Below are 13,545 nucleotides of genomic sequence, written 5' to 3'. Positions count from 1 at the left end.
TAATGGTACCGCTTTCAGCACCTAAAATCCGAAATAATCATACCGCCAGGGAAGTTAAGAGGAGCTCCAGGCTCCTTCAGAAACAATTAAGTCAGCAGCTACAAATACAGTAGCTGCTGACTTTTAATATCAGGACACTTACCTGTCCATGAATCCAGCATTGTCTTCGCCCGAGCCGATTTTTCAATCGGTGCTCCTGCCGCCGCCATCTCGGGAAACCGGCAGTGAAGCCTTGCGAATTCACAGCCAGTTTCCTACTGCACATACTCGAAGCTTGCTGCAATATGTAAATGGCCCTGTGGTGGGCGAAGGAAGAGGTGGGGGGGGCCCGAACTTCTCAATGAGTTTGCCGTCACTAAGTCATCCAAAAGTGGGAGTGGGTACCTGCCAAAACCAGGTACCCGCTCCAAACACCCCGAAAGGTGCCAAATGTTGAGCCAGGAGAGGAGGCAAATAAGCGGAGCTTCCCCTTTTGGGTGTTCCATTTTAATTGAACAAGCTGAAGTTAGAAGTTGATTGGCTTGCCATGCACAGCTGCGCCAGATTTGCACTCTCCAGTTTTTGTAAATCAACCCCCATGAGTCTTGTTATGCAATTTTTGATGCCCTTTATAATGTTTTTGATGCAGGTTTAGCTTGGCTCTAGTTTAGCTCTGTATAGTACTGAAAGGGTGGTAGGCAATACAATTATTACAAATAGAAATATTGTGTGAACGTCAACACCACCAAGCAAGGGAATCCCAAAGTGCCTTTCCTTTATCTTCAGAACTAAAATAGAAATGTGAAATAGAGTTTTTGTTTTTTCTCTTTAGTTAGATTAATTTGAAAAGATCTATATAAATAGTTCATGCTATCTACAGCCAGCAGGTGGCACTCTGGCATCTGCTAACTGAAGGTTTTCCACAGTGCTAACTCCTATAAAATTCCCAAATCTGGTGTAAATTGTTTTACTTGGAGCAGACAACTTAATGAGTTTAACAAGGTATTCACCCTCCTCTGCTTAAATTGAGCTGTATGGCTTTAAAATTAAAGGAGAACTATGGGCTTAAAATAAATAAATAAATAAATAAATATATATATATATAATATATATAATGTATGTGTGTGTGTATGTGTGTGTGTATATATATATATATATATATATATATATATATATATATGCCTTGGAGAATGAAATAGTTACTCAAAGTTAGTCATTTTTTTTTCATGCTCACTAATGTGGAGGGCATTTGCTTGCTATTCATAGTACTGTACATGGTAATGTAAGTAGCTTCTAACGTTACTTTGAGGCAGCCATTAGGTGTACTGAAACGGTATTTTACATAAAATTAGTGTGAGAAGAAAAGTAAAATGTAGAAAAATATTTGCTATATGATCCTAAACTTGCACTAAATCCCCCAGTTCATTTTTAATACTTTGCTCAGTAAATTTACTATTAAATCTTTTATATTTTTTGCCGCCAAGTTTTGTAGATTATTGTATTTCATGATTCTGATCATGGCTTACATCTCATTATTAGACTTCATTGTCTTAATGAAAACACACCTTACCATACACTAAAATTGTTGCATGATCTACTTTTTTAGATACCAGTGTCTAATCCATAAAGCATTCTCGGTTCTTAAGGGAATCCTGCACTGACAAAATACATAAACTGCAATTGCTCAACTTTTTGCTTTTTAGAATGCTAGTTTCCTGGTTGCAAAGGCCTCGGTACTTTGAATTAGAGAGACAGAACAGGATAGCTTTGACTTCCCCTGAATTAACTCGCTACATGTGTGTCCTGGGTTAGTGATGCTGAAATTATTGAAGCCGCAGGCAATCAGGACACTAGCATCTTAAATCAGTGGTGACAGCCTCATTCCCTCCTTCTTTATTTTTTATTTTTTTTTTTGTACATAGTGCAGGTCTTCTTTAACTACCAATCCAGTTATAATTCAATTTGCTTAAGTAAGGCCAGTACGGGATGGATGCAATGTGTACTGCACTTTCAAATAAGTATTTAGGAAGTAAGAACTCTTTACTAAATGAGCCTTCAAGTTGTTTTGCAAGATTTACAACATCATGTTTCTCAAAAATGAATTCCAGTCGCTGTGACCAGAAACTAAAATGTTGTTTTTTTTTCCTTTTTTATATAGAAAAGTAGCACCTTTACAAATCCACCTGATGGATTGTGTCCACTGTGTAAGGCCAAGGGCCAGAGCCAAGTCCTCAAGACATACCGCATCAACTTTACTCAATCAATCTTCCTCTGCTCTGAGCCACAGGTATGATGGCATTGACTACATTGATTTAAAGAACAGGTTTAAGATTTAAAAGGCATTTTTACTTTGTACTGTATGGGCAGAGTGACTACATAGCTTTTAAGCTGAAGTCCAGGGACCAGGCTGTGTTTGTTTTCAGAATTCAAGGTGTATGTTCCCCCATACACCTTGGACTTTACCTTGTATCCTTTTTAAGCTCTGTGAAACCTTAATAAACCTATATTGTTACAAAAAAATAAAAAGCTAGCAGAGCTCCAGGTAAATATAAAAACACCCTGACAGTCATGTGTTTTCAAAGTAGAAGTCTTGTTCAAAAAAAGAAAAGGTTTTAGCAAATTGGGAAGGGTCTTAAAGTAGAACTATAGGCATAACTTTTTTTTTCACATTGGATAGAGTAAGGGAGGGTTGCAACCCCTGTCAGTAGTTTTTTTGGCATTTGTGTCCCATTGAGGAGATTTACCGTCACGTTTTGTCCCTTAGCTAAACCACAATGTGAGAGGAAATCCTTGCACATGAATGGTGTCCCCATTGGAAGATTTCCCCTTTATCACTTTTCTAGGGACAACCCAAAATTTGGGATTTACTTTTACTTTCAGTGATAACAGTAAACAGGACAAACGGATTGGATCTGGGCACAGACCGCAATAAAAACATGATGGGTGTTCTAATCCATCACCACTCTGTCCAAAACTAATACAAAAGTTTTTTGCCTTTAGTTATACTTGACCCAGACAGGAATAACCTGACAAAGGTTCATTTCACTTACTGCCCTTTGACAAGGAGTGATGAGAAATCTTTCAGGCAAGAACACGGGCCATAATAAAAACATGGCAGAATCCTAACCACTTCAGCCCCGGAAGGTTTTACCCCCTACCTGACCAGAGCACTTTTTACAATTTGGCACTGCATCACTTTAACGGGTAATTGCATGGTCATGAGGGCTTAAAAGCTGATGCTCTGAGAACTAAAGGTGTCTACCAGAGCAGCTGAACCAAGGCTGCCACAGGACACAGGGAGCGCTGGAGCACGTGAGGAGTGTCCACAGGCATTTTCAGTAGAGGAAAAAGACATTATTGTTTAGCATCAGATTAATCTATGCTGCCATTGTTTTTCCTACTATTGCTCAGCAAATAGAACAGTTCTTAGAGTGCCTCTGCTGTTGTGCTTAGCACTATGGCTTCCAAGGTTACTACTACCAAAGGTTCCACCCCCAGGCACTGGGAACTCCAGTCATGCCTCCACACTATCATCCTCTCCGGAGATACCAGATATGGCAAGCCTTGGTGAGTCTTTGGAACCGATTGGTTCTCACACTTCAGCCCCTGTATACGTGACTGAAAATGCATTTTCCTCTGCCCTGCTGGGCTTAGAAGGAAGAATAGAAGCTTTAATCGCATCCTCCATCCAAGGCGATAGAAAGCGTGCTAGATCCCTCTCCCCCACTCCAAACCCTTTACCAAGGGGGACAGGATGAGGTATTACCCTCAGACGATCGAGAGGAAAAATAAGCCGATTATTCCTCTGCGGAGGAAACGGCAGTTGATGAATCAGCCTCACAATCTGAGGTACAAATCCTTACGAAAATGGTTCGCTCCACTTTCATGCTACCCCTAACAGAGTTAGCTGAAAATCCAGTTTCCTCCTTGGGTTCTTTGAAACGTTTACAACCTTTGCATGCGTTTCTGGTCCATGCATTACTAGAAAAGCTTATTTCCCTTATCGTCTTTCAGGACAGCACTTGAGAGAGTGACTCCTCCCCTTGCCAACAGGAAACACCTCTTCCACCAAACTTTAAAAGGAGGCTCCTTTCCACACATTGTCAGTTTTTGTGTTTCCTTCGTGGGGAAGTCAGGGCTCTCAGGTGCTGTCCTGGGAGCTCAGGTTTCCTGGTTTTTTTCATCAAACACTTTTTACCTCATGAGAGCTGTTCCTCCCATTCCACAGCTGAGGTGAAGTGCTGCTGGCTGGGCTCCCTCTCCCTCTTCATATGGGCTCAGGGTGAGTCCGACTGTCGTGGGCATCGCTCCTAGGCGGCGGCAAGACAGGCGGTGGCCGTTTATTATATTTTTTTCTCAGGTCCACCGCCTGTTGCTCATTGCACCGCCGCCATATTGGGGATGGCAGCGGGGCTCCATCCGCCGGAAGTGAGGCATCCGGAGGGGGCGGCGCCCACGGAACAGGCGTGCGGCGTCATTTCCGCCGGAAATCGCAGAGGGAAAGGGGAGGAACGGGGCTGGTGCTTATTTAGCGGTTCTGGTCCGGCGCACTGGCGCTATTGGAGTCCGGAACCGGCGTTTAGCCACACAAACACAGCAAGCGCTCCTCGATGGAATCGATGGCGGCAGCAAATGGGACAGGCACAGGCACCAGCAAGGCCCAGGTAAGGTGCAGTTGTATACTGTCTTCCCTGTACTGTGGGGTCTCTCTCTCTCTCTATCCCCCCCCCCCGGTGGCAGGGGCCTGTCTGGGCACATAAAGCAGTTAGCTCTTACTGTGCAGCTGTGGTGAGCATCCTTGGGTATAGGACAGGTTGTCTCACTGGGATGGTTTCTTCTTTTGTCTCATGGCAGGCCAAGAGCTCTGATCCAGTGGCAAAAAGAAAATGTCCTTCATGTAAATCCAAGCTACCTGAAGGATGGAAGAAGACGTTATGTCAAGCTTGTATTGATTTGCTAGTTAAAGAAGAAGCTTCTTCCGCTTGCAGCGACTTGATTGCATCAGTTAAAAAGGAACTTGATGCGACTATTCAATCATTTCGCTCTTCCCTAGCAAATCCATCCCTGAGTCAGCCTACTACCTCACAATCCTCCCAAGGCTCACTTATAGTCCCGGTGATGGAGACTGAGGCATCTCCTACCCCAGAGGGACATTCCCCCTCTCAATCTGAGGATTCTGATGAGGGTGAGGAAGGAGAAAATTTACCTTCAAGATTTAAATTGTCTTTAGAACAGGTAGATGGCCTGTTAAAAGCAATCTATACCACACTGGGTCTGGAGGAGGAAAGAAAGGAGTTATCTCTGCATGATAAAATGTATGCAGGGCTTAGCGAGCACAAAAATCGCAATTTCCCAGTACACTCTGTTATTTTTGAAGCTATTAAGAAAGAGTGGGCAGAGCCAGAGAGAAAGCCTTTCTTTCCCAAAGCCTTAAAAAGGCATTTCCCTTTTGATGAAGATCCAGCGGCGGTTTGGAACAAAAACCCCAAACTAGATGCCGCGTTTTCCCAGGTCTCGAGGTCTACAGATTTGGCATTCGAGGACATGGGGGTGTTGAGAGATCCCATGGATAAAAGGATGGACCAGCTACTAAAGAGGGCTTGGCAATCCATCATGGGAAATCTTAAACCTACTATGGCAACTACAGTGGTATCCAGAAATATGGAGTTCTGGTTAGAGCAACTTAAGGCCCATATCTCAGCAGACTCACCAAAACAAGAAATTTTGGATTCATTTTCAACTCTGTCTGCCGCTGTCGCATTTATATCGGATGCTTCAGCGGAATCAATTAAAATGACAGCTAGATCTGCTGCCCTAGCCAACTCAGCCAGAAGGGCTCTGTGGTTGAAAACTTGGCCGGGGGACGCGGCATCCAAAAACAAGCTGTGTGGGATACCGTTCCTGGGTGACTTGCTTTTTGGACCTGATTTAGATGCGGTTCTAGATAGAACTGCTGATAAAAAGAAGTCTTTTCCCATCAAAAAGAAAAAGCAGTCAAACGGTTTTTTCGTTCCCAAAGGGCTCAAGAACAAACCAAACCCCAGGAGAAAAGAAAAAATTGGGCATCGCAGAAGGGTAAAGGCAAAGGAAATGTCCTTTTCCATCCTCCTGCAGCCTCCGGTAAAGCACAATGACTTGTGCGTACCAGTGGGGGGAAGGCTTCAAAGTTTCCTTCCCCTTTGGGCCAGCATGACAGAAAGTCTGTATATTTTGGACATGCTGTCCCAAGGTTACAGGATAGAGTTTTCGGATCGCCCGCCAGAAAGATTCTTTGTAACAAACCTACCAAGGGATCTAACAAAGGCTCTGGCCATGAAGAACCTTTTAAAGGATCTGAGGCACCAGAGGGTAGTGATTCCAGTATCCCCAGAAGAACAGGGTCAGGGTTTCTATTCACACATTTTTTTGATAAGAAAACCATCCGGAAACTTCCGTCTTATCCTCAACCTAAAACCCCTGAACAAGTCAGTCCTATACAAAAAGTTTTGTATGGACTCAATTTTCACGGTCAGAAACATTCTGACAAAAGATTGTTTTATGGCATCAATCGATCTGAGGGATGCTTATCTTCATATTCCTGTAGCACCTCAGTCCCAGAAGTTCCTGAGGTTTGCGGTGAATATGGGCAAGGAGATTATACATCTTCAGTTCAGGGCCCTTCCCTTCGGCCTGTCGTCAGCTCCTCGTATTTTTACGAAGATAATGGCGGAAGCTCTCGCCCCTCTTCGACTCCAGGGGATTGCGGTAATTCCATATCTGGACGACCTCCTCTTTTTTGCCCCATCCAGGGAAAAGTTGCAGGAGGATTTGAACAGATCCCGCAGTCATTTGGAGTCACTAGGGTGGATAGTGAACGTTCAAAAATCAAATTTCATCCCAGCTCAGCAAGTACTGTTTCTGGGTTATTTGATAGATTCAGTGGAGCAAAAGATTTTTCTCCCAGAAGAGAAAAAGATCAAGGTCCAAAGGGTAATAACGGCACTACAAACAAATCAACTGATTTCAGTCCGAAAGGTTATGTCGGCTCTGGGGACATTAACCTCTTCAATGCCAGCCATCCAATGGGCAAGGCTGCATTTCAGGACTCTCCAGAGGTTCCTTCTAAGGACATGGAACCACAGGACGGAGAGTTTGGATACAAAAGTAAAGATTCCCACCAGAGTCAAACGTTCACTTTGGTGGTGGAAAAGTCAGGTGGTACTGCAAAGAGGTTTTCTTTGGTCTTTTCCGACCGGGAAAGTGGTCACAACAGACGCCAGTTTGCAGGGATGGGGGGCCCACATGGGTCAAGCCTTAGCGCAGGGAACATGGTCCCAGTTCGAGGCCCAAAGATCCTCAAATTGGAGAGAGCTGAAGGCAGTTGCCCTAGCATTAGCTTTCTTCTCTCAAAACCTCATAGGTTGCCATGTCCAGATTTTGTCGGACAATGCCTCGGCCATAGCCTACCTGAACAAACAGGGAGGCACAAGAAGCAGGGCCCTTCACTTACTGTCAGTAGAGATTCTGGAGTGGGCAGAGAACCACTTACTATCTCTATCCGCAGTCCATCTAAAAGGCACATTGAACGAAGTAGCGGATTATCTGAGCCGACAAAAAGTTCAGGAATCAGAGTGGAGTCTGAACAGGAAGGTGTTTGCATTAATCACCAGTGTTTGGGGCCTTCCGCAGGTAGATCTGTTTGCTTCAAAACAAAACACGCAGCTCCCGAATTTTTTCTCCCTTCAGAGAGACATTTGCTCTCAGGGGATAGATGCTCTGGCACATCCGTGGGATTTTCACCTGGGGTATGCTTTTCCTCCATTTCGATTAATCCCTCTAGTGTTGAGGAAAATACTGAAAGAGAGAGTATCAATCATTTTGATTACTCCATATTGGCCAAAGAGAGCTTGGTTTTCCACGATTCTGCAGTTGGCAATCAAACCATGTTGCCATCTCCCGCTCAGTCAGGATCTGTTGATTCAGGGGCCAGTGCTTCATCCAGGGGTAGACAGGTTAAAGCTCACTGCCTGCTATCTGAGGAGCAATTAATGAGAAGCAAAGGCTTTTCAGAACGTTTAACTGCTACGTTGCTTTCCAGTAGGAAAAAGGTAACCAGGGATATTTACGCCAAAGTATGGAAAGTCTATGTTTCTTTCTGTCATTCCGAACATAGGGGGGTTAAAGACCTAGTTTCAGTGCTGGAATTTTTGCAAAAGGGTGCAGACAAGAATCTGGCGGTCAGCACTCTTAAGGTGCAGGTGGCTGCCTTGGGAGTTTATCTGGAGAGATCCTTATCTTCAGAAACTCTGATCATGAGATTTTTCAAAGCACTTTCCAGGTCGAGACCGGTACCGGTGAAGCATTTCCCAAATTGGGATCTCTCGGTGGTTCTGCAGGCTCTGGCAAAAGAACCATTTGAGCCTTTACAGGCCATATCCCTAAAGAATTTAACTTTGAAGACTATTTTTCTGGTCGCAATTACTTCAGCAAGAAGGATTAGTGAACTGCACGCCCTATCAGTAAAAGAGCCTTTTTTGTCAGTTTTTCCTGATAGAGTTGTCCTTAAAGTAGATCCGGGGTTTTTGCCAAAAGTGGCAAGCTTTAGTAACAGGTCTCAAGAGATTACTCTACCAACCTTTTCTGCTAACCCTTCAGGGTGCAAAGGAAGAGCAGTTTCACAATTTAGACGTAAGACGTATCCTATTACAGTATTTGGAAGTAACAGGAGGGTTTAGAGTTTCAGATTCATTATTTGTTCTTTTCTCTGGAAACAAGAAAGGCCAACAAGCATCAAAAGCATCATTGGCTAGATGGCTTAAGACAGCTATTTCTGTAGCCTATTCTCAAATGGGTTTATCTTCCCCGCTGGGAATTAGGGCTCATTCAACAAGAGCCCAGGCCACTACATGGGCAGAAAGAGCTGGTGCCACCCCAGATCAGATTTGTAAGGCGGCTACGTGGTCAAGCTACTTAACGTTTGTCCGTCATTACAGACTGGATCTCCTATCAGCAGGTGATCAGGCTTTTGGCAGAAAGGTTCTGCAGGCTGTGGTCCCTCCCTAGGGGGGTAAGTCTCTATTATCCTCTCAAGTGCTGTCCTGAAAGACGATAAGGGAAAATTCAAGTTAGACTTACCGGTAACTTGTTTTCCTTGAGTCTTTCAGGACAGCAGCATCCCGCCCTATTGTTTTTTCATATATATATACTGTGACTAATCATATCTCGATTATGTGTTCCAGTTTGGGGCCGGAGGTTCTCTACTACTACTGACAATGTGTGGAAAGGAGCCTCCTTTTAAAGTTTGGTGGAAGAGGTGTTTCCTGTTGGCAAGGGGAGGAGTCACTCTCTCAAGTGCTGTCCTGAAAGACTCAAGGAAAACAAGTTACCGGTAAGTCTAACTTGAATTTTTATGCTGAATTGGATCATCCGGATAAGCATTTTCTCCCTCCAAAGAGATTCTCAGTTCTCTATCCCGTGTAGGAAAAATTCACCAAAAGATGGAAGGTTCCAGCAATTGACGCTGGGGTTTCCAGTGTGAATAAAAGTCTAACTTGTCCAGTAGACCATGCACAAATGCTTAAAGATCCAACAGATAAGAAGTTGGATTTCCTGTTAAAATCCTCTTTCTCCTTGGCAGGAACCATTACTCAGCCTGCAGTTGCAGCAATCTGTCAGTCCTTAAAGAACCAATTCACAGAGGCTCTTAAAGAGCTCCCTGCAAAACAGGCCCGTGAGTTGGCCGAACTACCAAAAGCATTATGTTTTGCCATAGATGCTATGAAGGATTCTATTCACCAGGCGGTCCCGCCTTGCACTTGTGCTAGTACACATGCGTAGGATCCTTTTGGTTAAAAGATTAGTCAGCCGAAGCACCTTGCAAAAAGCTTCTGACTAGCTTCCCTTTTCATGGGGAGTGACTATTTGGCGATGATTTGGATAAATATATCCAGACGATTTCTAGTGGAAAGAGTACTCTTTTTGCCAGTCAAAAGAAAGTATAAACTGACTTTTTCTCCTGCGCCAGGGGCATCCGCCTCTAGGGGGTGGCGATGGCCTCTGCCGTCAGACTCTAGAGGAAAACCTCAGGGTCAGACCCAACACAAAAGAAGACCTGGGGCCACAACAGAATACTAAAGCCTCATGAAGAGGCGTCCCCCCCCCCCCCCCCCCTCCCTCACCAGAGTGGGGGGAAGATTTCTGAAGTCTGGCAAAGGGAAATTCAGGACAGATGGATTCTCTCCACTTTGTCTCTAGGATACAAACCAGAATTTCGTGAGTCTCCACCGTCTCGTTTTCTGAGATCAAACGTTGGTGTAACAAGTAATTTTGCGCTGCCTAGAGAGGATAGCAGCTAACAACCAAATAGTGTAGTGCTTATGAAAAATGTGACTTGACATGTGTATCGATCAAAGGGTACTGAACCCAAATAATCACCACTGAAAGTTATAAAACATATATACAAAAATATTAAACACTATAACTAGTGATGAATATCTAAAGAAAAGTCCAAGTGAAAAATGTTCAAAGTGTAGTTCAAAGTTCCAATTGAAATAAAAACTTTGTGTGAGTATCCAAACTGTGAGCAGGATATGTGACGGAAGTGAGAAGTACCACCACCGAAAAATGGGAGGCTTACCGGAGCGTTTGAACCCACAAGAGCATATGTTCTGTGAGTCAAACGGGCTTGTGTTGTGTAAACAACCAATGGGAATGAACACTGGAATCCTCAGATGGCTGGAACAGGGACGCCCGGCTATACTTGAGGTGGTAAGTAACAATGTAGGTGTATCTCATGAGGGACGGTGATAGGATGTCTGTGGATGCACTAAATGGAATTAAAGGGGGGAGAACAAAAAGGGCCACATAGTGTAATTCCGTGTGTTCACAAAGGTGATGGCCTCACTTCTAGCCAGGCTAAGGGAACAGGGCATGACAGTCTTGGCGTACCTAGACGATCTATTGTTAATAGACCAGTCAGTGGCTCGCTTGGAGCAAAGTGTACGCATTACAACCAGTTACCTGGAAAGTCTGGCTTGGATTCTCAGCCTAGAGAAGTCTTCCGTAAAACGGCTAAGAAAGCTGGAGTATTTGGGCCTGATCATAGATGCAGCCCAGAAAAGGGTGTTCTTGCCTCCGGCAAAGATCAGATCCATACAAGAGCTGGTGCAGATGGTCAGGTCAAAAAGAGATCCCTCAACATAAGATTATTAAGAAAGATGGTAGCTTAATTCGAAGCAGTTCCCTATGCACAGTTCCATTCGAGACTGTTACAAAACAGTAGCCTGTCTGCTTGGAACAAAATGATCCAAGCTTTGGACTAGCCAATGCGGCTGTCCCAAAGCCTCAGTTGGTGGTTACTAACCCAGAATCTGCTGAAAGGGAAATCCTTCGGACCAATTATCTGGAAAGTAGTAACGACAGATGCCAGCCTTTTAGGTTGAGGAGTAGTACTAGAGAAAACTACTGTCCAGGGACAGTGGTCAAGGACCCTGCCCATCAACATCCTAGAGATTCAGGCAGTGCATCTGGCTCTGAAAACCTGGGCTTCCAGGTTAAAGAATTGTCCTGTCAGGATCCAATCCGACAATGCCGCGGCTGTGGCCTATATCAATCACCAAGGGGGCACCAAGAGTCTCTCAGCTCAGAGAGAGGTGAACCATATTCTAACTTGGGCAGAAAAGAATGTCCCATGCCTATCGGCAGTTTTCATTCCAAAAGTAGAGAATTGGCAGGCGGACTAAAGTCGCCAGCAGTTATTCCCGTGGGAATAGTCTCTTAACCCCAAAGTTTTTCGGGCTGTTTGCCAAATATGGGGGACTCCGGACGTAGATCCTCTTCTAGCGTCCAGATTCAACATCAAGTTGGTCAATTTTGTGTCCAGGACAAGGGATCCACTCGCATGTGGAACAGATGCGCTGGTAACCACGTGGGATCAGTTCTCGCTGATCTCTGCATCCCCCCCCCCCCCACATTCAGTTGCTGCCATGACTTCTTTGCAGGATGAAGCTGGAAAGAGCCTGTAATTCTGGTACCACCAGCATGGCCCAGAAGGTCATGGTACACAGAAATCGTAAAGATGGTAGTGGAGGGTCCATGGCCCCTCCCACTAAGGCCAGACCTGCTCTCACAGGGGCCAATATTCCATCCTACTTTCCGAACGCTAAATTTAACGGCCTGGCTATTGAAACCCACAGTCTAAAGAAACGTGGGCTTTCCAAGTCAGTTATCTCAACTTTAATTTAATGCAAGGAAACCAGCTTCCAGAACTATATATTATAGAGTTTGGAAGGATTATGTTTCCTGGTGTGAATCCAAGGGTTGGCTCCCTTGGAGATATATCCATAGACAGAATTCTTGCCTTTCTACAATTAGGCGTAGAGATGAAGTTGGCCATGAGTACTATTAAGGGCCAAGTCTCAGCCTTATCGATTTTGATTTCAAAGACCGCTTGCTACGCATTCTTTAGTCCTGGGTTTTATGCAAGGGGTGATGCTGATTAATCCGCCAGTTAAATCGCCCTTGAGCCCTTGGGACTTGAATTTAGTTTTGTCAGCGTTACAAAAACAGCCATTTGAACTGATCCAGCATATTCCCTTATGCCGCGTACACACGAGCGGACTTTCTGGCAAACTTTTCCGGCGTACCGGAGTTCGTCGACAATTCGATTGTGTGTGGGCTCCAGCGGACTTTTTTTTCCCCAAAAGTTCGACGGACTTAGAAATGAAACATGTTTCAAATCTTTTCGACGGACTCGAGTCCGGTTGAAAAGTCCGCTCGTCTGTATGCTAGTCCGACGGACAAAAACCGACGCTAGGGCAGCTATTTGCTACAAACTTCCTTGTTTTAGTCCGGTCGTACGTCATCACGTACGAATCCGTTGGACTTTGGTTGATCGTGTGTAGGCAAGTCCGTTCATTCGTAAAGTCCGTCAAAGTCTGCCGGGCAAAGTCTGCCGTAAAGTCCGCTCGTGTGTACGCGGCATTAGTCCTTTTGACAAGAAAGTTTGTATTTTTGGTTGCTATATCCTCAGCAAGGAAGGTTTCAGAATTGGCTGCTCTTTCTTGTAAAGAGCCATATTTGATTATTCGTGAGAACAGAGTGGTGTTACGCCCTCTTCCAAGCTTTTTACCAAAAGGAGTTTCAGGTTTTCACCTGAACCAAGATATTGTCCTGCAATGGTTTTGTCAAAAACCAGGTTCCAAGGAAGAAAAGTCACTACACTGTCTTGATGTGGTAAGAGCAGTGAAGATCTATTTAAAGGCAACTCCTCAGATTCGTAAGACTGATGTCTTATTTATTCTGCCAGAGGGTCCTAAGAAAGGACAGGCAGCGTCGAAATCCACTGTCACTAAGTGGATTCGGCAAGTGATAATTCAAACTTATGATTGAAAGGGTAAAATTCCCCCATTTCAAGTTAAGGCGCACTCTACCAGAGCGGTTAGCGCTTCTTGGGCAGTGCGTCACCAGGCCTCCATGGCTCAGATCTGCAAGGCCGCAACTTGGTCTTCAGTGCATACAGTCACAAAATTTTATCAAGTGGGTGTAATGAGGAATGAGGATATCGCCTTCGGGCGCAGTGTGCTGCAG

General features: G+C 44.6%; 1 protein-coding gene across 1 annotated transcript in view; it reads left to right on the top strand.

Annotated features, from left to right (window-relative positions):
- USPL1 (ubiquitin specific peptidase like 1) overlaps positions 1-13,545 on the top strand; it is a 70,952-nt gene that overhangs the window by 18,534 nt on the left and 38,873 nt on the right. Inside the window, exon 3 of the mRNA XM_073613363.1 lies at positions 2,138-2,266. Coding sequence (XP_073469464.1) covers positions 2,138-2,266 — 129 coding nt within the window. The remainder of the gene's footprint in view (positions 1-2,137; positions 2,267-13,545) is intronic.

The sequence above is a fragment of the Aquarana catesbeiana genome, linkage group LG02, assembly GCF_042186555.1.
Source record: "Aquarana catesbeiana isolate 2022-GZ linkage group LG02, ASM4218655v1, whole genome shotgun sequence".
NCBI lineage: Eukaryota > Metazoa > Chordata > Amphibia > Anura > Ranidae > Aquarana > Aquarana catesbeiana.
Note: the sequence above shows the minus strand (reverse complement) of the source record. Positions and strands in the feature narration are given on the sequence as shown.